General features: G+C 32.1%; 2 protein-coding genes across 3 annotated transcripts; both read right to left on the bottom strand.

Moving 5' to 3' along the window:
• Positions 1-128: 128 nt before the first annotated feature.
• LOC124839776 (GATA transcription factor 11-like) lies at positions 129-4,374 on the bottom strand. Of its 2 annotated transcripts, none has more exons than XM_047315698.2 (3): positions 4,119-4,374; positions 3,465-3,719; positions 129-932 (listed from the first exon to the last, which is right to left on the bottom strand). In XM_047315698.2, the coding sequence occupies exons 1-3, from the start codon at positions 4,125-4,127 to the stop codon at positions 234-236; spliced, it is 963 nt and encodes a 320-aa protein (XP_047171654.1). In that variant the 5' UTR covers positions 4,128-4,374; the 3' UTR covers positions 129-233. The 2 variants fall into 2 exon arrangements, with proteins under 2 accessions (XP_047171654.1, XP_047171662.1); XM_047315706.2 differs by having other exon boundaries at positions 3,465-3,724; positions 4,119-4,373.
• Positions 4,375-17,124: 12,750 nt separating this feature from the next.
• Positions 17,125-24,835, bottom strand: LOC124839768 (Pleckstrin homology (PH) and lipid-binding START domains-containing protein). Its single transcript, XM_047315685.2, has 21 exons — positions 24,360-24,835; positions 24,115-24,189; positions 23,968-24,021; positions 23,819-23,884; positions 23,679-23,740; positions 23,444-23,550; positions 23,273-23,319; positions 23,087-23,187; positions 22,155-22,250; positions 21,983-22,047; positions 21,831-21,902; positions 21,329-21,475; positions 20,867-21,174; positions 19,544-19,607; positions 19,281-19,459; positions 18,903-19,004; positions 18,719-18,769; positions 18,499-18,642; positions 18,034-18,129; positions 17,667-17,768; positions 17,125-17,505 (listed from the first exon to the last, which is right to left on the bottom strand). Exons 1-21 carry the CDS (start codon positions 24,534-24,536, stop codon positions 17,413-17,415), a joined length of 2,208 nt encoding a protein of 735 aa, XP_047171641.1. The 5' UTR covers positions 24,537-24,835; the 3' UTR covers positions 17,125-17,412.
• Between the last annotated feature and the right edge of the window lie 328 nt (positions 24,836-25,163).

Below are 25,163 nucleotides of genomic sequence, written 5' to 3'. Positions count from 1 at the left end.
AATGAAAACTACATTATACCATTCTCAACTTCTCAAGCTTTCAACACCATGTTCTCCGAATTCCTCGCAAAGCACTAACCTGCTACTACCTTTTATTTTCACCAATCAATTTACATTAATCAAACAAATGAAGCTAAGCAATATAACATTAGACTATAATGAAAACAACAAACAAGGAGGATCCTGTTCAGGACTACCGTTTCTTCCTCAGTATAATCAATCCAACATAAAAATTATCCTACAGAATTTCCATGGAGATTTGATGAAGCAAACACAGAACCCCTAACATCCTCCTGGACTAAGCTTCTCATCTCCACGACCTTCTTGTGACAGTTTGAGTGCAATGATGCAACAAAAGTTGGGCTAGCTGCCGGCCGGTATTCGGGAAAGAGGCGGCCGGACCTGTACCGAACACCACAAGCATTGCACAGTGTTTTGGGACCCATAGGTCCCTCTCTCCATTGTGGGGTCTTTGTCACCTCACAATGCGTGCATTTCCTTGGTGGATCTGACACCAGATGTGAGGATCTCATTAACTCAACATCTTCTGATGGCAGGGACAAATCCTTTTTCTTGTGGCTTTTTACTTTGTTTGACATATTCCCAGCAACATTTGTTCCAAAATCTGATTCAGAGGCAGATGTCCTTTGCTGTTTTTGCAAAGCCTGGACGACAGGAATGGAAAATAGAGGACTGAAACTTAATCGACGATGCCGTTTACTTCGAGCACGCTTTACTGGAATGACAGGTCGATCAAAGCTCGAATTCTCAACAGAGGAAGAACTGCTGCTTTCAAAAACTGAAACTGGGCTGTAGGTTCGGAATCGGTGCAAATCTTTTCCATTGAAAGTGACATTCTTGAGGGGAATGGTTTTTCCATATGTTGGTCCAGGAGCCTTTTCCAGCTGTTTGATTGGGGAAATCCCATTACACTGCAATGCCAAACAATCATCAAACCAACAAAAATAAAAAAGAACAAGAATCGGATGCAACATCAGTGGATTTGATTATTTTAATAAACAAGTGAGAGGATTCCATTTGATTTCATCCAACATTTACATTTATACTCCACAAATCTACTCACATGAAAGGACTGCTACTGTTCTAAAATTGATACTCATAGTAATCAATTACCATATGCTTACATCATCATTCCAGGGTCCAACATGAAAAGACACACGTCACTCAAATTGCTAGCCTTTTTTACAATTTCAATTTGCAATACCATGTGGTAGTCTTGCCCCTTAAGAAAGTGTGATTACAGACATTGTAAATCATTTTCTATTCCATAGCCATAAAACAGTATACACATACATACACATGCACAAACGAGAACTCAATAATCATCCCCGGCCATCCAATACAACCATGCCAAGGAGTTTCTTTACTTCAGCCATGGAGACGGAAATAGCTTTGGGCAAGGGATCTGATATTTAGAACTGTATCTTACCATTTACCAAATACAAGAACACAAGACATGCATTCTTTTAATCATCTACTTCTTATGAGAGCAAATTTTACATCTTTCTACGAACATGTCACACTCATTCACCATTCAAAATAACTAAACACTCACAAGTTCCAAGCTTTGTTACCAGAAGTCGATCACTTTATGAGGGCAACACCCAAGATAATATATGGCATGAGTTCTAAGGTATTGTTGAGATTTAAGATTTATTCACCTGTAAATTTAAAAATATCAACTTAGCATGCAAATTAATTATAAAGAAGTTCGTGTTATTACACCTCTTCCAAACATTTTAACACAAATTTAACTTAAGTAATTCTTACAATGTCTAAAATCTTAAATTATCTTATAGGATTAGTTTTCCTATTTCCTCCTTAGTTATCATGATTTGTTTCGATAATAAGTTAGTAGGATTCTGATCATAGACACAAGGATTAGTGCTTTAGGTTTCATGAATACATCTTTGTCAATATTAATTTAGCGTTTGAAACTCTTTTATCTCTCTTCCTCACTCTATGCCTAAAACCCCATATTCAACAATAGTAAAAGTTTTGAATTTTAGAACTGGACAGTTATGATTGATGGACTGTATAAAAAATTAATCAGATGACTCATTTTCTGGCCAATCTTCTTCACTTTTTCTCACTTCCCTCCTCTTTTGTCTTTCTCTAAGCCGTTTAATGCCATTCAAAAATGTATACCAAGAGAGGGAGTTTCTGTAACATGAATGGGAGAGGAAGGAGATAAACATCATGCTTCCAACCTTAATCCTCACATAGTCACACAACCATGAAGTTCTAACTTCAGGTCCATAAACGCTGAGCACTACAAACAGAATAGTAGTAACATCTTGAGGTCATTTTGAGTCGGTAGTAGATAAAATGTAGAAATTTTTCCTGCAAATTTGTTAACAGCTACACGTTTTATTATTGTATCCTGTTACTGCAAAGACTGGGAAAATTAGATTGGCAACATAGTTTCAAGAGAATTCAGACTACTGCTTCTTCTACTACTCTTTACTTGGGGAAACAGATCATTAGTAAACAATAAAGCATGTGGAATGCAATTAAAGTCGCTCAATAATCCTGCCCATTAAGTAAATGCACCTAGTCCCCTGAATCTTCAACCTTAATACACTAATTGTCCAATTCTCCTAAGTAATGTACACTGATAGTGAAAGGCTCTTCGTTACATGAAGGTATGGGGGAGGGCCCATTGCACATGCAAAGAGGCTCTTTGGGGACATGAGTCCCTGACCAACCTGTCGTCAAGGCATAACTTTACAATTGTGCCAGGGTTTGCCCTCTTTGCTTAATTCTCCAAGATTATAACAAATTCATCACAAATATATTCTCTTACCCAATGAGTATTTTAATTACCAATAATTTTGTTTTGCAAATCCGATAAATTCCTAGACAACATTTTAGGAATAACAACAGTAAAAACTCAGTTCTCAAAGTAACAGAATTAACATCACCAAACAAACAGAATTGTCAAAGGTTTGTGATGAAAGTTCAGCAAGAACAATTTCATTCAGAAAGTATAGACAACACGAAACAAACCAGTCATTCCAGCAACCAAACTAAACGACCTAGATCAACAAAATTTATCCTTTAGCTGCAATTATGTAATTTTGGTTTCACATAACAAAAACATCCACACAGTTAATTCATCAAATATAAGTGCCGTTTCACATAATAAAAACATACAAATAGTTAATTCTTCAAATATAAGTGCAGTGCAATGACGGTTCTGCATGACTTAGGATGTACATAACTAAGAGGGTATGGACAATCATGATCTCAAAAAACAGTCTGCAACCACAATTGAAGCCACATCACAAAGGTCATGCATTTTCCCATATTTTCAGCAACAAAACTAAAACCAGGACCAGGATTTAAAACCATGGGGGCAACATACAAGAGAAGAAGTTTAGTAGGTTAAAGATATCACAATCAACATTCCTACACACCATAACTGCAGACAGAATACTCACAGAAACAGAGAACTCCGTCCCAAATTGAGGATTTTCAGTTTGTGTTTTGGCACACAGCCCATTTGATGATGCTGAAAAAACCTCAGAATGTTGGTGTTCAAGGCATTTAAATTGAGAATCCCAGTCATCTTCTACATCTTCCAGTGGGAAATCAAAAAAGCCCACGACATCATCAAAAATATCATCTGACAGACCGTTGAAGTTATTGTCGAAAAACCAAGAGTCCTTCATGTTAGCAATATCTGTTCCGAAACACTACACTACACAAGAAACAGCAACACACACATTGTCATTCCTTGCTTGCACACAACAATAAAGACATTTGAAAAAAAAAAACAACCCAAACCACCTATCATTAGTTAAACATCACCAAAAAAAACTAGAATTTATGCATGCTCTCTGTTGTAATTTGGATAACAAGGTAATTAACTGAGAGGATGTGCCTCGTAAAATATCCACAAAGAAAAAAAAAAGCCCAGCTAAAAACAGTAAAACGCCAGTCTTTCACAATCTCTTCAAATTTGGAAAGAAAAACAAAATCGAAAACAAAAAGGAAAAATGCGTGCAATATCTGACGTTAAAAGGGAAAAATAAAAGAGATAAACCAAGGGAGAAAAAAGAAAAAGAAAAAAAAAAGGGAAGAGCTTGAAAGACCTCAGACATGGGTTGGGTGGAGTGAGGAAATGGAGCACATTGTAGTAATTTGGGAACCGAAAGAGAGAGAGAGTGAGAGAAAAAAAAAAGAAGAAATTTGAGGATTAATCAGAGACAACACATAAGAAGATCTTGAGGAATGAGAATCTCTGTGTCTGAATTTGGTAAATTAGGTTTTATTTTCCTGCGCCACTGGCGCTACTACCATGCGGAAACCCTCATCCTCCTCTCGTGACTTCAATCAATATTTCCCTTTCCATAATAGTATTCCATCTATTTCATACCAAATTTTAATTTCTTATATTTATTTAATTCTCCTTTATCAAAACCTTTTCTCATTGTTCGCACGAGTAATTATTATGGTTTTATACACTTCCAAAAGTTAGAGTTATAAAAACAATATCTAACGTTTATCATTCACTCATAATTTATAAGATTTATGCTTTTTGTTTTGCATTCTTAACGTTAAAACGCGTTATTCTCATGCTAAACCTTTAGGAACATTGCTCGAGAGAAACCGAACCAAAATTCTTTAAATATAGTTTAAGGAAAAGAAAAATTTAAGAATAATCCGTTTTAATTATGGAAAATATTTTCTAAAAGGGAAATTAAATAATCTTAATAAAATATTTTTTAATTGTGGTATTGTGAAGGTAGAACAAATTGACCTATATGCATTGGGTTAATGAATGAATGGTATAGTTCATAAAATTGTAGGTGAAGAAACCGTGGGAAGTAGGAAAAACATAAAGAAGGGTTGGTCAAATGTAGTGGTAAGAGTGATGGAGGAGCATGAGATATGGATCTAAAACCATTTGTTTAAGCAAAAATAGGTGGATCTCAAACAAATTATTATTATTTTTTTAAATCATTGTATCGTTCCAGATTTAATATATTCATTTATTTGCAAGCGAAAATACAAAAATTCATGCAGATCACCGACAAAGAACGAGGAAATATTATACAACTATTTTTATCTTATTTTCAAAAAATGAGCATAGCACGTTCAACTTTATATCACATGTAAGAATAAACCTTGTTTGTAGAACTTTGAAACTTTCTCTTTTACCTTTTGTAAGAAATTGTTTTATGAGAATTTTATTAAACCGTGATATTATTATCTAGCTATTACTTTATTATATCACAATAATTACTTAAAAGGGTGTACATTATTCTTAATTAATTAATAACATATTACTTTGATAATATATGAAGATTAAGCTCTCCTTCTGACTTAGATTTTTATTTCTTTTGTATCACATGAATAAGATTTGAAACTATAGTATAATTTTTATTATTATTTTTATTCAAATAATAATGCATAATTTTTTAGTGTTAAATTTTTTATTAAACATATGTAATAAATTTCAAAATATAGGTATTTAAATATATTTTTTAAATAAAAATCACAATGAGGACCAACTTGTCCCACTTTTGAAAGGAGACTGATTTACGTAATATTTATAAATTAATAAGTTTGGTCTCTGCAGCATAACTGCAAGTTTGTAGATCTATAGTCTAGCTCGCATAAACAGAAAAAATTAAAAAAATATTTATAATTTGTTAATCCCAACATTGAGTATACTATACAAACAATGACTTATAAAAAATAAAAAACCTAAAAGAGAAATGATTTATTATTTATTACAAAGTAAATAAATAAGTATATCACAAAAAATATATATATATATCAAAGTGGATGGTGTAATAAAATCTATATTTATATTTATTAATATTTTCATATTCAATGTATAAGTAATATTATATAAGAATAGAATATTACAAAAATTAATTTGGGTAGTAGAACTAGAAAGTCAACCCAGACTTTGTATATATCTTCCACTTAAAAGTAAACACATACAACATCACTTACTCAAAATCTATAATAATTAATAATGAGGATTAACTTTTTAAATATTTTTATATATTTTTAATATTTTCTATTTTTGTTTTATTATATTTATTAATCAAATTTTTAGTCTTTATTATATAAAAGTTTTCTGTAAAGATAAAAAATGTTTTTATTATATAATTTTTATATTGATTTCATATATGTAAATTAAAATATGTTATAACTATTTTTAATATGAATTTCATCATATGTTTTTTATTTCATAAAAAATTAAAATATAATAAAAATTAATTAAAAAAGGTTATTTTTACCTATATAATCTTTTATATTTTTAACATAAATTTTGGTAATTTTTTTAATAAAATTTGTTATAAGAATTAATTTGTAATTATATTTAATTTTTTAATATAAAAAAGTTAACACTCATGATTTCACATATTTAAATAAATTTTAATTATTTTATAAATTTTGATATTTTTAATTGAGCTTTTATTTAAATTTTTTCTTTGATTGCTTAAAATGATTTTATCTCTTATGAGAGGACTTAACCATTTTTTTTTTCATTTATAACTCATTAATCAACTTACATCTTTTCATTTTAATCTCTTTTAACTCAGAATATGAACTCAGTTTTAAAGAAGAAAGAATTGAGTTGACTAACAAATTAAAAAAGATTAAAAAGGAATGAAATAGAGTTATTGAATAAATTGACTAAAAAAATTTGGTAGTAATAGTCATATCATCTTCTTATGACTAAAACTCAAATGCATTTAGTTAGAAGAAGTAAAGAGTACTCTAAATATTTAACATAATTTTCTTTAGTCCAAACTTAATAAAAAAATACTCAAATTTATAAAATAATTAAAACTTAATTAAGGCTAAAAATAGTAATATTAAAAATAATATACACTTATCATTAATTTAAATTTTAATATTAAAAAAATTATTGAAATAAAGTATAAATACAATAAATCCTCATACCAGTTTAACTTAAAATGCTATTTTTTTATTAATGATTATAAAAAAATATTGTCAAATATTTTACCCTTTCCTGTATTTACATAACCTAAATTCAAAAGAGAAAAATGAGAGAAGTAATTATGTTATTTGATATTCATTATTTATTTATGTACATTTATATTTTGGTTGTTGAAAATACAAACTTTTATTACCATTTTATTTATTTTGATTCTCTTTGGAAAAGGAAATCGATATGGACCTTCTGATAAAATAATTGATGGTACTAATTTTCAATGTGGGACCATGTGTGTTGGGGCATCATGTTTTGAAAGATCGAAACAGATATGCAATTCTGTTGACCTCTTTTGCAAATATATTAACTTCAGCCAAGAAAAAAAAAATCTTAATTGAGTTTGGCATGCTTTATTTTTTACTTTTTCCCCTTAAAATTAAAATGAGTCAAACATCCATACATCAAATCTGTTAAAATAATAAGTAACTTGTTTTGTAAGGGTTTCTCAAAGATAATACTTAATAGGATTTTACCTAACTTCAAATCTAGTTCCTATTTACTTCAAAGCTAATATGTTGGTTAATTATGAAACCAAAGCCCCATATCAAGTAGCATGAAGAAGGAAATAGGGTTTGTAATTTTGTTTAAAAACATTGTACTATAAAGTTTCTAGTTCTTGTAATTTTCAACATCATAATTTCTTCTTTGTGTTCTAAAACCAACATTTCACATCCTATCAACGGATTAGGTTTAATAAGTAGTAATCAACAAATTATTTCATACAATTTAAAAAAATATATAAATCGTCTCATAACACACAACTATCACAAGTTTTTATACATCCAAAAGATTTATCGAATTATAGTGACAACTTTCAGATATTATTTATTTTGATCTATTTTATCCTTCGTATTACTAATACTCAATTGGGAACTAAGAAAAAAATTACTTTCTGCATCATTCATATATTTAACCTCATATAATGAACATATTAAAATTACAACAAGAAGCCTAACTAGTGAAATAAAATGTTAAAAATATAAAATATAAAATATAAAATTAGGTCAAACATATATATATATATATATATATATATATATATATATATATATAATCATTTTAAAAAACACATCTCATTTAAGCAATATTCTTTTTAAGTAAAACCCTTGATAAGTATGTGTACGTTTAAGTAAGATTATATTCATTTAAAGAAGTTTTAGAATTTTGAGGTCATTTTTTCCATATCAGTTAAACAATATATGCCTCACTTAAATTATATATGCCTTAGGACCTCTGAAACATATTGATCGAATTACATAAAAATATTTCATTCTCTATAAATTAACTACAATTCAGTATATATAATACTAGAATCTTATGGCTTAAACCTATATGTTCAAATCTAACTAATTAATACATGGAATTAAATAGAAGACGAAGCAAAACCAAAATGTTCTATCATAATCAATTTTAAAGTAAAATTATTCAGTTAGCCTCTGTTAAGATTTATGTATAGTTACATGCCTACAAATACAAAAGTAAAATATAACATACTCGTGCTCATAATTCAAAAATACCAAGAATATTAAACTCACTTGAAAAATTCTAGATTTCAGTGTAAATCCAAATATATATAATAATAATATAGCTCTTATGGTTGATCAACAACAACTAGTAATTGTTCCTATTCCAAATCTACTAAAGTGACATAGTTAGAGTAAATAACAATTTCATTCAAAGTATTATCCACTTTTGTAGCTTATGCCTTATCACGATTTTGTTTTTAGAAAACATTTCATAGAGTAAAAGGAGGTTGGTCGAGTAATCACCCTTCATTTAATGTATTGTCTGTTTTGGAGTCTGTGCTCCATCACAGTTTTATCCTTAAAAGTTAAAAAGGCACCTCAAAGAATGGAAGGAGGGAGGAGTATTTAAACTACCTTAGGCCCCGACTCATAAGTGATGTTGGACTATTGGGTATGTAGGAACATAAGCCCTCAATCGAGGCCTAAGAGGAATGATGGTTCATCCTAATGGAGGGTTTAAAGAAATCGATGGTTCATCTCAAAACCTTGATATTGACCTCCTTAGTGGGTGTCAATAATACAATCCAAAGTCCGACAAGTGACATCATTAGAGTCAATCATCCCTCATCTGAGATATTGTTTGCTTTGGAACATGTGCTTCATCACAAATTTGTCCTTAAAAAACATATTGTATGATAGAAGGAGTATGATAAAGGATTATCTCTTGATCTTATAGAATAAAAAATTGAAGAAGAGTTACTACAATTAAAAGTTGAAAGAACAAATCTCCTTTGATGCTCATGATGCTCCTTGAAGATTGGAAGTTAAGGGACATGAAGATCATGGCTTAGAGCATAATTATACAATAGTTAAGGCAATTAAAAATATTTGTAATTTTCTTTAATTGCAAACAATTTGTTTCTATTTTTAATTTTTCAAGTTATTTTTGGACTTGATGTTTTTCGGCTTTCTTTTAGGGTTTCTTAGGTGGCTCCAACATTTGTGCCTACATATAAGGACACCAAATACACATGTAAACACTTGAGTCATATTTTATGCATTTGCATTCTTTGAGAGAGGATTGGTTCTTGGATTAGAATTTTGATTTTTATCAAAGATTAATATCTTTGTGTCAAATATTCACTTAACTTATCAATTTGCTAGATTGTTACATTCTTATCTTTGTTTTATTCCACATTCTTCTTCGATTTATTTTTGGTGTGTCTCTTGGGATTCAAATTCAGAAAAGATCATACTCTTTCCTAGATAAAATCATATCATCAAGTATCTAAGGCAATGTTCTGGCTTAAATATCCTCTTTTATCTTATTTGTGTGTTATATTAAAAAAAAACCCCAACATTTTATCCCATTGAGTGTCAAGGATATTTGTTTAGATGGATATCATACTAAGATAAAAAAATGAAGAAGATACGAAATATCTTTATATCACTAGACTTGGGTTGAATAAAAAAAAAAGAGTATCGGAGAAACTATCAACCTTTTCTTATGACTTTTACTACCCATATATCAGTACAATCAAAATGCATGTAATTGTAAACAAGAAGTTTACAAATCAAAATGAATTCCTTGTTTGACATGATCAATTGAGTCATCCTAAATCTATCATGATACAAAAAATAGTTGGCAACTCATATAAACACCCCCTTAAGAGCGAAAAACTTCTTCAATCCAATTATTTATTATGTATATTGCATGTTCACAAAAGAGAGTTGATAATAAAACATCACTACAAAAATTAGAAATGAGTTAATCTCATTTTTAGAACGAATACAATATGATATTTGTGGTCCAATACACTCATCATATATATCATTTAGATATTTTATGATTTTAATTGATTTTTAGTTTTATTATGAAGTAACGATGAACGTTTATTTTGAAAAAAATTTAAAGAAGATAATATAAATATTTTGTAAATGTTTATGTATTTTTTATAGATTAGTAATAATCTAATGTTAATAGGATACCTAGTTAAAAATAATGTTTTGATATTTTTTCTAATTAATTGACACATATTATGTCAATTCCTATTACATTATGTTCATGTAGCATTTAAGTACGACATAATACCAACAAAGTTTGATATCCACATACAACATCAATTATAATATAAATCAATGTTATATATTTTAATTTATGACGAACACCTTTTAACTTTTTCACTTAATATATTTTTTTCTTCGATTCTCAAGCTCCTCCTTTAGGAGTTCCTCTCCCCCAAGGCATTCTTCTAGGAGCTCTCTCTTCTAAGAATACTCTTATGTTGTCACGTTCATCTATGTTGTTTTCTGTATTTACATTTTTCTCTAACTCAATTTATAACTTTATTTTGTATATTAATAGTTGTCAATGTTATTTATAGTTATGAATCAATATTTTGAATGACATTAATTTTATTAAAAAATTTAGATTTTAGAATAATTTTTTTATAAAAGAACATAATTTTTTTATTGACTCAAAACATGAAAAATACCGTAACTGAAAAAAAAAACAGTAAACAACTATTATCATATATAATTTTTTAAAGATTTAGAAGTAGAGGTGGGGACTTATGCTCAAAGGGGAGGTGGATTTAGAAACTTGGAACTTGAGGAAAATGTCATTTACCATTTTCTTTTATAGTTTTGAACATTTAATAATTTTTGCTTTTTTACATTTTTAACGCATATTTGGTTGTGTTGTAATTTTTTTTTTTTATGATTATACATATGCGAATCACAATAAATAACAACATTCTTATCAAAAACATTTTATACATCAAAATTGATATAAAAAATCTCTATTTTATATTTGAGTTCGTGTAAAATGTGCAAAATTGGTCTTAAAAACTAACTAATTTTATATATTAAAACTTATTATATCGCTTCAAAAGTGATATAATAATTTCAACACTTTCTCTCAGAACCAGTAAAATCCACGCACGTATCGTTAGTGGAATTCACGTGTCAAGAGGGAGGCTCGACACTCAGATGACGGACGCCAGGTGTCAAGCGAAGAGGATCCGAAAATCAGTTAGTGGAAAGCAGGTGTCGACTGAAGAGGGGACGTTCGTTTTGACGTGTGAAGCAAAACTAATTTTTCTGAAACTTCCGTCCCACTCTCTTCTGCATGCACCCTTCTTCCCAAAACTCTGAACTTCTCATTTCTCCTTCTTCTCACTAAAAACTCCCCCTTCTCTCTACCAAAACTCACTCTTTCTCTACTCCAATCTCCATTCAGGCACCGTAGGAGCACTTCCGGCGTCCCAAGCTTTAGTTTGATCCGATTGGTTTCAAATTCTGAACGGGTAAGTTTTTTCTGGTCTTTAACCGTTCGTTCTTGTAAACATGCAAACCAAGTTCTGGTTGCATGGGCCCTTAGTTTCATTCTGAACGAGTTTGGTCTGTTGTTTTATTTTGGTTCAAAGAGTCGTTGAGCGTTGAGGGTAGAAAGATCATAGTTCAGCGAACTGAGTTTTAGTCTGAAGGACGTACGTTCACGCTCTGAGGTAAGGGAAGCTTATTTAATTTAATTTGTATGCTGTTGTAATGTATGAATGTACGGTAGTTGACTGAATGAATTGGATGCATGATGATTGATATGTTTGTAATACATGAACGATCGTTTATTTAATAAGTGAAAATGAAATATGAATGAGTTATGTTATGATGTATGAAATATATGATATCTCTATGTTTGAAGGGTATGAAATATGAATGTATAAGGTGTGAAACTATATGTAATAAATGAGTTGGAATATAAATGATCCTGATATGATTTCCCATAAGAAAGTGTACGTTCGTTACTGAACGGTCCTTGACCGTTCGGTTTTATAGTGAATTTGGTTAGTAATGGATTCTTTCATTTGGGAAGAATCCTAGTTGAGGACGAGCGTCTACACTTCGAATTACTGTGCTTGAGCGTTCGGCCAAGCATAGTTCTGTCTTGAGATTCTGCTATAAAACATTTTAGTTATTTCTAAATACTACTTCAATAGTACCTTGGCATAATTATCAAGTTTCTTTTATATAAGTTAGTGGCACCTGGTCTTATACCAAGTGTTCATCATAAGCAAGTGTTGGTCTTACACCAGGCATTCGTTCTATCTCTTTAAGCTAAATTTCCTTATATGAGTGTTCGTTCAAGCCCTCTAGGGTTCGCTCACTATAGTGTTCAGTCTTTGACTGTCACTTGGATTCTTGATACTAAACTCAATTAAACTAAGTATTCACAAACATTCGGTCTCGTCATATGAGACATTTTAGGTATTATCTTCGTGCCTTGAAATATTCTTATTCATATGTTTCACTCTGGAGTCCTCGTTCTTGGTCTGGTCTTTTAATGTTCAAATGGAGTTTTCAAGAGTCGGTTCATCTAATTGGCTCAGCGTTGAAATCGACGTTCGTTCATTTGTTTCTTGGAATATATTATTGTGCTCGCTATCTTTCTTAAAACCGATTCAACCTTTGGTCTAATCCATTCTCAAAACTTGAATATCTCTCTGTCTCGCTCTATGTGTTTGGACTAGTTTTGAGTTCGAGTTGAACGTTCGTTATTTGGAATCCTCATAAATCTTTGTACGAGGTGATTAAATGAGATGTTTATTAATAAAAGATGAAGAAAATGTAATATGGAAATGTTGTTGATTATGGACGAGCGTTCCGGGGAGGAACGACTCATGTATGAATATTGGAATTTATAAAGTATGACTGTGGTAATGCTAAGCTGTCGATTCATCCTGATGTTCCGTGAGTACTCGTCCTCATGTAGAGGGGAGTAGGTCATGTGTGGGAACGGCAGGAGGTCCTAGTCCTTAGGGGTACTTTGGACAGATAGGACTAACCTCGGGTGGCAGCTGATGAGAGTATTCCAGTTACTACACCACCCGGGTGCACGAACGTCGTAGCTACACAGATTTCATACAGTCCGGACGGTCAGTCTAGTATATTAGGCTTGTGTGAACGAACTCTGATTTATTTTGTTTGAATGATTTTGTGAAATGTACGATGTGCATGAATTAAATTACATAAGCTTACCCTGTATTTCCTGTGTTGTCTGGTTTGGTATGTCCGTCTTTGTCGTTGCAATGATCATCCGTGTGGATGTGAGCAGAAGGAGACGAGCTGTTGGAAGAGGTGCTGGAAGAAGAAAATTTGGTAGAAGTAGAAGTGAAGACTGAACAATAGAACGTTCGGTCAGTAGTTTATTTTGAATGTAAGGTGGTCACCTTTCCTTTTGAGTTTATTTGACCGCTCGGTAGTTCCTTTTGTAAACCGTTCGGTCATGTTTGCTTATTCGGTACAGTTTAAGCGTGTAACTTTTTGTAAAGGTCGTTCGGTCAAGAACCGTACGCTCTTGTAAAATTTTAAGACTAATCTGAATTATGATTAAATGTAACTCTTCTATCATATAATTTATATTGTATTTTTGGGATGTTACACTTTCTATATATTGTTTATATCTACATGGTGAATAGTGTCCAAAATAATTAATATAATCATAAATTTTTAGTAATGGATATAACTTTAGATAGATAAACTAAAATTTAGTTGGTTATATAAAATCATTTTAGTTTATCTCCACAAATACAAATTTTTCAAAACATTATCTAAAATAGATCAATTGTATAATAAAATTCTTCGTATATCAAGAAAACTAATAAAGAGATATTTTTATTGAAGAGGTATTATACGTGGGACATAGTAGATTTGCTTGTTGCACCGAAAAGTAAAGGTAATTAAAGGAAAAGAAATCATTATAATTAGGAGAAAGAAAACGTTGAACAACTAGGGTGACAAAGAAAGATTGGTTAGATCTGAAAATTGGAAAACATGTTTCTCAGATCTACCTTTAATTAATAATGAGATCAAAGCAAAATTATCAGAAAGCATATTAAAACATAAAATATATTATTATTATTATTATTATTGTGTTTTTAGAACAACATTAAAAAAAAGTATAAAATAATGAACAATTGGAGAATCCAGCTCACATAGACACACTAGAATGCGAAGCTTTTTCTTATCATATTTTGTGCTTAAATTAATCCGGTCACTCTGATATGAAAATAGATCCAAAGGACGTGATTGTAATATTTAAGAAATTGATACAAAGGTGACAAAGACTTAGGGAAAAATCAAGTGATCAAGTGAAAAATAATTATAATTAGAAAGGTTGCAAATTATAGTTTAATCTTTATATTAGTAAATCAAGTTTCTATTTTGAAAAAAATAACTCAAGTTGCTCTTGTATAATGAAATGAATGTATGTATTTACCTACAGAGACATAGCCATATTTTGATATTGTAAATCTGAATTTGAAGTTTTAAATGAGAACATTTAATAAAAACAATCCCTAAGTTGAGTTATTTCTCCTACATAAAGTATTTACGGTTTTAATTTTTAAATTTGATTTGATTCACTACATCAAATTATTTCTGTTTTACATGGACTACATATTGAAATTATTGAAATCTATTAATCGTAATTTAAATATTGAAATATGATATAAATAAATAATATATATATTGATTTAAATAATATTTTCATTACTTTTTTTTTGATAAATTTTAATTATTTATTTCCTAAATTTATTTTTAGTATGTTTTTTTATTAAATTTAAAAAAGCCCATATAATGCACGAAAATCTTGGTAGTATACATAATTTATAAAATGAAAACTATTTGTTATATGCACATTTCCACGTTTAAAAAAATAAAAAATAAAGTTCATTTGAAAATAAAAATTCCAATATTTTTAAAATATTTGAAAACCTAAAACATTGACAAGAAATGTGTAATTTTTATTTTACAAGTTTATTAGTGTCGTTTCAATATCTAAAATATTTTATTTCAAAAAATATTCTGAAACCATAACAAAACAATTATGTTTATTTTAATTTATTTTTCTATAAATTTTAAATTTACTTAAATTTAAGTATATTCACGTAGAGCGTCGGTATATGCTACTTAAATTTAAATTATTGGCTGAACGATCTAGGTCATCGATATACTTGAGGCAAGTTGTCTTTGTTTTTTCTATTTTTTTCATCTATTATTTTTAAATAAATTATTAGTTTTCTAAAGATTCATAGTAGGATGTTAAGATAATAATATCAATTATTATTTTGTTTTATTTCCATTTATTGGTATAGAGAAAAGGCAATAACATTATAAATATAAAAATAAAAAATATATATATAATTTTAAAAAATAGAAACAATTATAATATATATGATTTAATTACTCCCTCGATTTTATGTATTTAGTATTTTAGTTTTAAAAATATGTAGATTTGTCAGTTTATCATATTAATTTATGTAAGTAATAATGTTTTAAAAAGGCATACATCATCTGCAATGAGAAAAAACATGTGGAGATGCAAATATACTAAATACTAAATAGAGTGTTGGTGATCTGAAGCAGGAAGAGCAGAAATTATGATTTTAATGAATAAAATAGAACCTTGAATAATGGAAGGGTTGCATTTAGAAGAAGAAGTGGTTAAGAAAGTGAGAGAGGGTAATGGAATGGCAACTGAAGAAGGTAAAGGCTATTAAAATAGAAGACAGTGACAGAGAAGAGGTGAGTGAATGGTACAAACAGAAGAGGAAATTGGGAAACAAAAGGAGGACTGTGGTTGTCTTAAGATTTGTTCCTATAGAAGCAAAATCCTCTATAGAAAATTCATTGCAATGTAAGTTAGTTAGTTAGTTAGGAATCATGTCAAGTGAAGAGTGGGCCAACTGCTAACAAACTCTTTTGCGATGTTCGTATACAAAACTATCTCTTGTCTCCTTTCTTTTATTTTACAGGCATGGAGAAGGCCAAACGGGGTCACCCTGCTCTTTAAAAGGGATTTCGACATTTCAACTGCTTTGCTGCTACTACTGCTTTTTTTTTTCTTTTCTCTTTCAGTTTCAAATTGGATTGCGAATGAAGTCTTGTTGGACTTCTAATTCAATCCAACTGCTCCTGCATCCCAGCTTTATGATTAGAAAATCATCGCTTCACCCAATTTAGTTTCATGGTCTAAAAGTAAAGAACCTATTATCATGGCTGCTACTAAAGTCTAATTATGCTTCATTAAACATTTTGTTCTTTCTATTTTCATCAATTAAAAATCATCACTGACATATGAACGCAATGAAAAATCCATCTGTCCTCTTCCCTTCGAAGTGGCTGTCCGGTCCAAATCATATTTAGAAAGTTCGGCCAAAAAACTGAGAATAGCGACTGTATTACCTTTATATTGACCTATATTATTGTTGTAGACATTTTTTTTTATAAATATTTTTAATTTATTTTCCTTTTTTTGCTTCACCAGACCGCTCACCTTGTACTACTCAGCTTTTATATTACTTGGTAGCGACACAATTTATAAGAATAAATTTTCTTGATTACTACAGGAGACTCGGGGAAACATTAGAATAAAAAAGAAAACTAGACTATTTCAGGTCATATCTTTGGTAAGGAAATAATAACATATTTAGTGTAAAATAATGTGCTTTTGGATTGAATTGTGTTGTTATCGAAAGAAATGCAGAGAGAAAAATGTAAATGATTTATTTTTTCACTCAAAACGCACGCCATTTTTTCAAGGAAATATGTACTAATATTTCATTGCCTGAATTCCACATACCAAAACTGGACACAGGCAAAATAAATGGATGACGTATTTAAATAAAAGTAATAAAAAAATATAAAATCAGGTGTAACGAAAATAAAATGCAACTTTCATTATACAAATTCCCCCCACACCATCCATCCTAACAACGCTCACAGCACCATAAAGTGGTGCAGAATTCAAATTGGTGAACAAAAATTACTTCTGAAAGCGAGTTTGTGGAGACGAGAAAGTGGAATTTCAATTATCTACATTTGCAACCTTGGAATTCTCTCCTCCACAACGTACTTGTCATTGTCAGGAAGTTTCATTGAAAATCACGGTTTCAGACAAACCGCTTTAGTGGCATCGAGATGGTTAAGGCGGCAAGTTCCAAGAAGAAATTCAGGGAGCTCTTCACGTGTGTTTCCCTAAACAAGATGATAGGCATGAATTATTTGTGTATAGAACAGCAAAATCGTTCAAATGAAAAAATGACAATTGCTTTTACCGGAGACTCTTCCACAAGGTCATTGATAAATTTTAAGCCTGACAACTAATTACAAGGAAATAAAAATGAACATCACTTTACCTGTATTAGAAAAGCCATCTCAATCACCAGATGGTTGAGGTACCCAAGAACAAGACTCACAACACCTCTTGCAACGGTAGATGATCCAATATCAACCCCAAGCTGAATCAATGCCAGGATTTCCAGATAAGAATTACGTGAAAGATGGTTGGCAGCTAAATTTTTTATGCATCATGCATATCATCTATTAAGCCCAATTCTTAACTTTCATGACCAATTTTCCTGCGTGTGTATATGTTTTCCGCAGACCAAAGCATATTCATACAGCATACGCATAAACTCAAACAGACAAACACAATATATTTACTTTGATAGTCTTAATTTTCCTAACAAGTTGCTATTCTACTCATTTCCACGCAATATTTACCTCCAAATAGTTATTTCCCTGAAAATAATTGATTTCCAATGCTTGCCCAACTAGGCACGCCTTCTTGCCCACACTCTGCTTTACTATCCATGAACCCTGAAACAGGAATGTCAAGACTTACTATACAAAGGCACAAATGACAACTAATAGACATTTTGCCTTCTGAACATGGACTATGCATAGTCCTAGGGGATGGAAAATTTTAGAACAGAGTTCCTTAGAATTCAGTGATTATGTGAAATCGAGTAAATCACTGACCCAGGAGGAAACACATGTGCTCAAAATAATGTTACTACAATATCTAAATGAGTTCAAGGAATTGGTAAGAGGTAAATACAAGGAAAGTAGAGGAAAATGTAATTAACTGGATCACTTGATGAGATTCAATCTCATATGCATAATTAACTGGATCACTTGATGTATAAGTGCGCTATTAGGCTGCAATTTACAGCACATTTTACTCACCTTAGATATGTACGGTATAAGTTTAAATCTTGAATTTCTGAAGGCATCATCGCCCTTAATAAAACTCTCTAGCAAAGGAGCATCTTCCACGGGAGTATTCATCATGTAGTATAGTGCTAGGCTATATGTAGTAGAACCTGGAACCTGGTTCATAGAAACACATAATTAGCGCTGTGCTGAAGTTTAGTCACCACCTAAGCACAAAAAGACTATCAATTACCTGAATATTTACAATGAAAAAGAACTCGGGCCCTCCTTGTGTTGCATATTTCTGCAATTTACAAAACTTCAGCAAATGGATTTTTCTTTATAATGGAAATCATTAGTTGCTACACAATGGCTAAATATAATTGAAGCCAGGAAAAATATAAGTCTAGATAACATAATCATACGCAATGACCAACCTGAACAATGCTTCCAGGACGGCCACCAAGGTCATCTTCCCTTTTGTCAGATCTCACCCAATCTGCAGCAACCATTTGCATCAAGGTTCCCTTCGCTTTAATCTAGTAATTGTTACCAGGCATTTGAGATTAGTGATGATGTGCTTGGTTAAACCAAATAAAAAAAAGGATAACTGCATATATTGTAGTTAATCTGCTGTTAGTATCTTTTCTCAAAGCATCCAAACCAAACTACTTAACATAAAAAGAGAAAACATAATTTAGTGTCAAACCAATAATTAGAAGATCATTGATGTAACAAAATGGAGAAAGAATTGCATGCACAGGCGGGAGTTACCAAGCGCTATGTCCACACAAAAATGGCAGTAGCCATCATACCTTCAGGCGGTCATTAAGATAATTTTCTCCACGAATCAGGAAAGTAGAAGGATCTGCTTCAGTCAAGCTGCAAGGTAATGTACAAGTAGGATCCTGAGGAAGAGTGGATCCATATGAGCAAGTGATACCACTGTCTTCCCTGACCATCTCTTGCAAGTCAACATAACCCCTCTTCTGAACTGTAACAGAATCTCTAGACATTGTAAATCAATGGAAAAAATCATGCTTAATCATAATCTGGAATCAAAGAGGATAAAAATCACCTGCAAGATCATGCAATCTTTTTACAAAGTTAGCAGCAGTTGATAACTTCTGATGACGAATGTCCTGAAATTCCCATCACAGCAGGACAAGGAAAGGCCGAAGTCAAGCAAAATATGAAGTTTGACCAAATTTCCAGTGCAAAATTTTTAAAGAATAACATGAGATGAGCAGTCCAGCATCATAAAAATGCTGATAAGTAAATATCCCCAGATGCAGCCCCACCTTTGAAAATAGCTAGACTATATGAAAAAATATATAAAACTACATGTAAACTATCTAGGCAGAAGCATGCAAAAATAGGAGCATACAGTAAAGGGAAGGGGCCGAATTGCACAGTTGATCAGCCTCAAAAGGTAAGCATTCGATTAGAAAGCCTACTATTGTGAATAACTTAGTAAACCAGTCCAATATCTAAAGGATCAGGAATTCAAGATTATCTTTAACTGTTGAAAATTGTAATTTCAAGCCAATAATATTTCCAAATTATGCATAGTTCATCTGATATAGTGATTATTCCACTAATGTGATGGCTAAGGCACGTGTAGAAGGTTTTTAAGAGAATGGAGTGGCACGGCAAGCCTAGAAATGAAATCAAATATAACATGACACTCCGATAAATGATTGCTTAAAAAGTGTAATGAAGGAGGGGAGTTTAATTCATGGCATTCCCTCCTTCAACCCCCTGTAACACCCCCTCCCCCTCCTCTTTAGGAGGGAAAAATCAGGATTTCAAGTGGCATAGGAGGTAATAGGAGCCCCCATTGCCGTTCCAATCCTTTTCTTAATAAATCCCAAACAAACTTTGTTTAAACTGTCATTTCATTCCTGTCCGCTTCAGCCTTTTCCATGCTTCCAAACATAGCCTAGAGAATGTTGTCCGTTGTAGACATTTACTTTATTCATTTAAAAGTTGAAATTCCAAAATAATTTACATTGGTTTAAAAAGTTTCAAGCCATATTAGAGCATATAAAAGACTCTTAAACATATTGTTGGGTGTCTTAAGACTTATGGATTGTGGAGCAAATAACACCTTGACTGTTTACAAAAACTTAAGTCTATCAAAACGTTCAGAACTAAAGTAGTGTCTATTAACTAATGAGAAAACTAATTTATCCCTAATGAAAAACAGATATAATAAACTGAGAACAATAAATGACATTTGAAAGCCATGCAGTGATTGATAGTTAAAAACTATATATTAAAGGAAATGTCTTAAGAGCAATCCCTAAATATTAAACGTCAAGACAAAAACTACCTTAACTTCAGATTGTTCACTTCATTTCTGTGCAATGAAAACAAATATTTCAACTATCGTTTTTACCTGAGACCTTTGGTGACTAGATTCAGTCATCCACCCATTTTCCGACTCGTCATAGTCTGATGGCTCTGGAACATCATAGAACTCATCATCAGCATCATTTAGAGTAACAAGGCTTGCATGCTCTGATTGAGTTTGATCTACTTCTCCAACTGAGTTATCATGATTGTTCTCATCTGCCTGAATTTCGGTATCAGAATTGGTGATGCCCCCTTCCTTTCCATGAAGCCCACTCTTTGTCGTCAACTCTCCAGATGAATAATCAGGAGAAGAACAATTCCCTAGTCTAGCTTTAAATAACTCCCGTAATGCTGCAAGTGCAAAAGAAAGTGGTAAATAAAATATTAACTAGAATATTAAATCTTTTTATTAAACATGTTAACAACTAGCAATGTAAAATAAATGTCGGCCAGCAAGAAAATGATTGTGTTCAATAATGTAAACTTCTGAATAAAATAAGACTACCAGCAACTCTCCCAAGCATTTGAATGGTTATGGAATGTGCTGATGAAGATTTAAGATAAGATCTCCAGCATTTCCAATCAATAGCAAGCATATGTTTTACAACTGATTGCTTTCCTTTGTTCACCGGTGATATAACATACCCTCCACCTACAAAAGAATACGAGTTGTCACCCTTCAACTACTCTAACCTACACTTCTACTAAACTTTCTACCTAGCAATTTTCGTAGGCATTAAAAATTCCAAAAAAACAATACCAGAAATCCTCTATACATAAATTGGATATTATAATGACAATAGTGAAGGAGGATGATTTCAGAATCAGTGACAGCTCTACTACTTTAATTTCAGATCAGAATAAAGATGATTAAAAGCAAAGAACATTATGATTCCAAATTACCATCTTTAAGTTTCACAGTATTATTTATTTTGAGGTAAAGTACAAGGCAAATAGAATAATAGAAAAGAAATATTTACTATTTCTACAGTTTAAGCATACATTACTTTTAAGGCAAGCACGCACGTAGCCTTTCTGGGGAGGGCACTTTTTATGAAACACGGAATGGTAAAGAATAACTGTGACAAAGAAAATCAAAGAAGTTACTTCCATTCAGAATGTGTGTGTGTGAAAATTTTCTTCCATAATTCACTACTACCATATGTCCCATCATCTTCTCTCCTCCAATAACGCCGCAACAAGAGATCTCTTCGTTGCATTCCCCTGTAAAACATGTATGAAAAATTGAAACTTTTATTCTAAATAGACTGGTAGAACCTTGGAACGAGTGCAGTGGTACAATGATCAGCACTAAAGGCTTGGGTCTATACCAAGGCAACCAATCACTAAATAACTGTTTGTGAATAATGTCCGTGTGACCATCCAAGTGCTCCACCACATTCCCCTTGTAGAAACAAAAATCCCACCTGCATGCCAACAATTAATGTGCTTTAAGGACCTACAATAAAGCAATGTTGGTTTATAAAATTGTATCATAATCAAATTGCTCACTACTACATTGCTCTAACCTAACATCTACTATTAAATGTTTTTTTATTTGCAGTTCATTTCATTTTTCTTTTCAATGGAAGCACCCTATTTCACCTAGGCCTATTGTGATTATCATTAGACATAAAATGATACGATCTGTGCTCAATGTCCAGCTAAAAATTCTGTCCGATCTTGTTACAAGATTTAGTGAATGATAAACTTGTGATGGAATTTGGAGCCCTTTCTCACGTCATTCACAGGTTTTGGGGGAGAGTAAAGAGGGGAATGCAATTTGACAATATGCAAGTATGCTGTTATTTTATTTGGTATTTATGACTGGTGTCATGAGCTTGATGAATTTTTTTTTCACCTATGTGGGATAAAGTAGTCTTTTAATATAGTTATGACGATTGGTTAATGCTTGCGTACCCTAGATGGGAGATAAAAGAGACTAGTAAGTTTGTTTGGATTATAATTCTTTCTTTGCTCTGGTTTTTATTTGCTTGGCTCTTATACACTTTCCATTCTCTTGTAACGTTACAGTTCCTTCTACATCCAATCACCGAATCTTAAGAATAGCAATGATGATATAGTAAAATTTGATAGTAACATGCCAATATGTTGTGATGATGAAATGCTACTTAAATCTATTTAGAAACAAAGTCAATGAGGAAAAAAAACAAACATACCAAGACAACCGACAAAATAAGAAATCTCTCGCTAATAAAACAATACCGCTGCTGGAAGATCACAATGAAACTAATGGACTTACTCTGATCTTGAAGGACCAAGAGACATAAGAGTCTGGAAAATGGCTTCTGAAGTTCCATCAACCACACCAACAGCCATTATTGCAGGGTGATCATCCCATTTCTGGAGAAAGGACCATATTAAAAAAAAAAAAACTCATTTCTACTCCAAATATAAAAAATAGTTACTGAGATCAAATTCTGCCAACCTTCCCACCAGAATCCCTGTCTTTCGCTTCCTTGAATAGTCGTAAACCTTCATTATGCGACCATAAAATCATTCATACCACTTTTAGCCAGCTCTAGTACTTATGTTAAATTTTGAAAGTTTTTACAAAACAATGACAACTCAAACAGCAGAAATAGAAACAAACATTTACCGTTTTGGCAGCCAAAGATTGTCCACGGTGAAGGGGCAATAACATCAGCAGAAGAAAGAGTCCAGTCGACAGAATTTGGGTGACTTCTACTGGAACACCCACTGAGTCTGAAAGGATGATACGATAAAAATAAATCAAAAGATCTTTGAATAATAAAAAATTGAGAAAGAACTTGAATTTTTTATTGCAATATAAATTATTCATAGATCAGATATAAAAAATTAAATCACTCTACCTAAAGGACTGCCATCTCCTCTTAGAACAACCTACAGCATCATCTCCTCCATCGGGTGCACCCTATAAGTTTACATTAATAACCTCATCCTTCATCCGAAACAGTTCCACCTCAGGCTTAAAACATTTCATATTGCATACCTTTAACGATGCTTCATGGAAAGACTGAATCCACCTCGCCGCTTCTTCAGGACGGCTTGCTCCTAACTGCACAACACTCGCACTTAGCAATTCAACGACATAATTCCAAATAGAAAAACTCGGCATCCTAAACATAACAGCGACCTCACCTTTAACTGATCATTGTGATTTGAAGTGTTATAGAGAGTAAAAATAAAAAACACCTGCAATCAGCACAGCGAATGAACATCATGCACCGGCAGCATCGGTTACAACAAATAATCAAAGACATTAGAAAAACGGAAAGAGTGCAATACTTTTCTGTTAACGCTCTCCCTCCCGTTATCCATGACTCGAATGCAGGAATCCACAATCGCACTTCTAACAGGATCCTGCAAAGAAAATTCCAGAGAAAGAGTTCCACATGTCAAAGTCGATCAAGCAGAACGAAAACGATTAATCCAGAAACTTCTCCACCTTCATCCGCAATCGAATCGACGCAACTTGAATTAAAAAAAAAATAAAATCGGCGAAATAAATTAAAAAAGGAACAATACAGAACCTGGTTATTAGAAAGAGGAACGGATTTGAAGCTGCGGAGAAGGTTACCGTCGAGGACGAAGTAACGCTTCCGCGAGAACTGAAGTCCAATACGGTTGAAGCGTATGAGGTACAACCAGCCTTCCATTCTGCCAGTTGCATCGCTTTGCGACGCCGATGCAGCGGCACTACTTCCCATTCTCTTCCCTCTCCAATTCACTTGTCAGCGTTCACCATTGAGCATTTATCTAACTAATGATTGCACTACAGACGCAAGCGTGATTGGAGGAATGAAAATCAGAAAAGCGATGGAAAATGGATGAGGTTTTGAAGTGAAGATGCGAGAGCGATCCGAAACGGTGTAAGGGAACTGCGGCGAGTGGCAGAATGTAGTTGCAACCACTAAATGTAATTGAAATTGTAATGTAAATGTCTGTGTTTCTCTCTCTTGAGGATGGCTGTGCCGTGTGGTGTGTGTGCGCTGTGCTGTGTTTGCCTTGGGTGTAACTCTTTTGTGTTGCATATGAGACAAAGATTGCCTGTCAAGTTAATTTCAGAACCACTTAAATGACGTTATCACCCTCCGCCCTCTCATTGCTCATTCCTTCTCTCCTACTCTTCCCTTTAAAGTATTCTTTTTTTTCCAACCACAATTACAATGCTTTCTTCGGATTAATAAAAAAATACCAAGCCGCACAAATGGTAAAACCCCTTTTAATTCATTTTCTATTTCTCAAGTGTTTTCTGGTGAGGTAAGAACTGGACTGGAGCTCACTCAAAGTCATCTGCGTATCCTCTTTTAATATACTTCTAACAATTCATCATC

This window comes from Vigna umbellata, chromosome 6 (assembly GCF_029865625.1).
Source record: "Vigna umbellata cultivar VRB3 chromosome 6, Vumbellata_1.0, whole genome shotgun sequence".
NCBI lineage: Eukaryota > Viridiplantae > Streptophyta > Magnoliopsida > Fabales > Fabaceae > Vigna > Vigna umbellata.
Note: the sequence above shows the minus strand (reverse complement) of the source record. Positions and strands in the feature narration are given on the sequence as shown.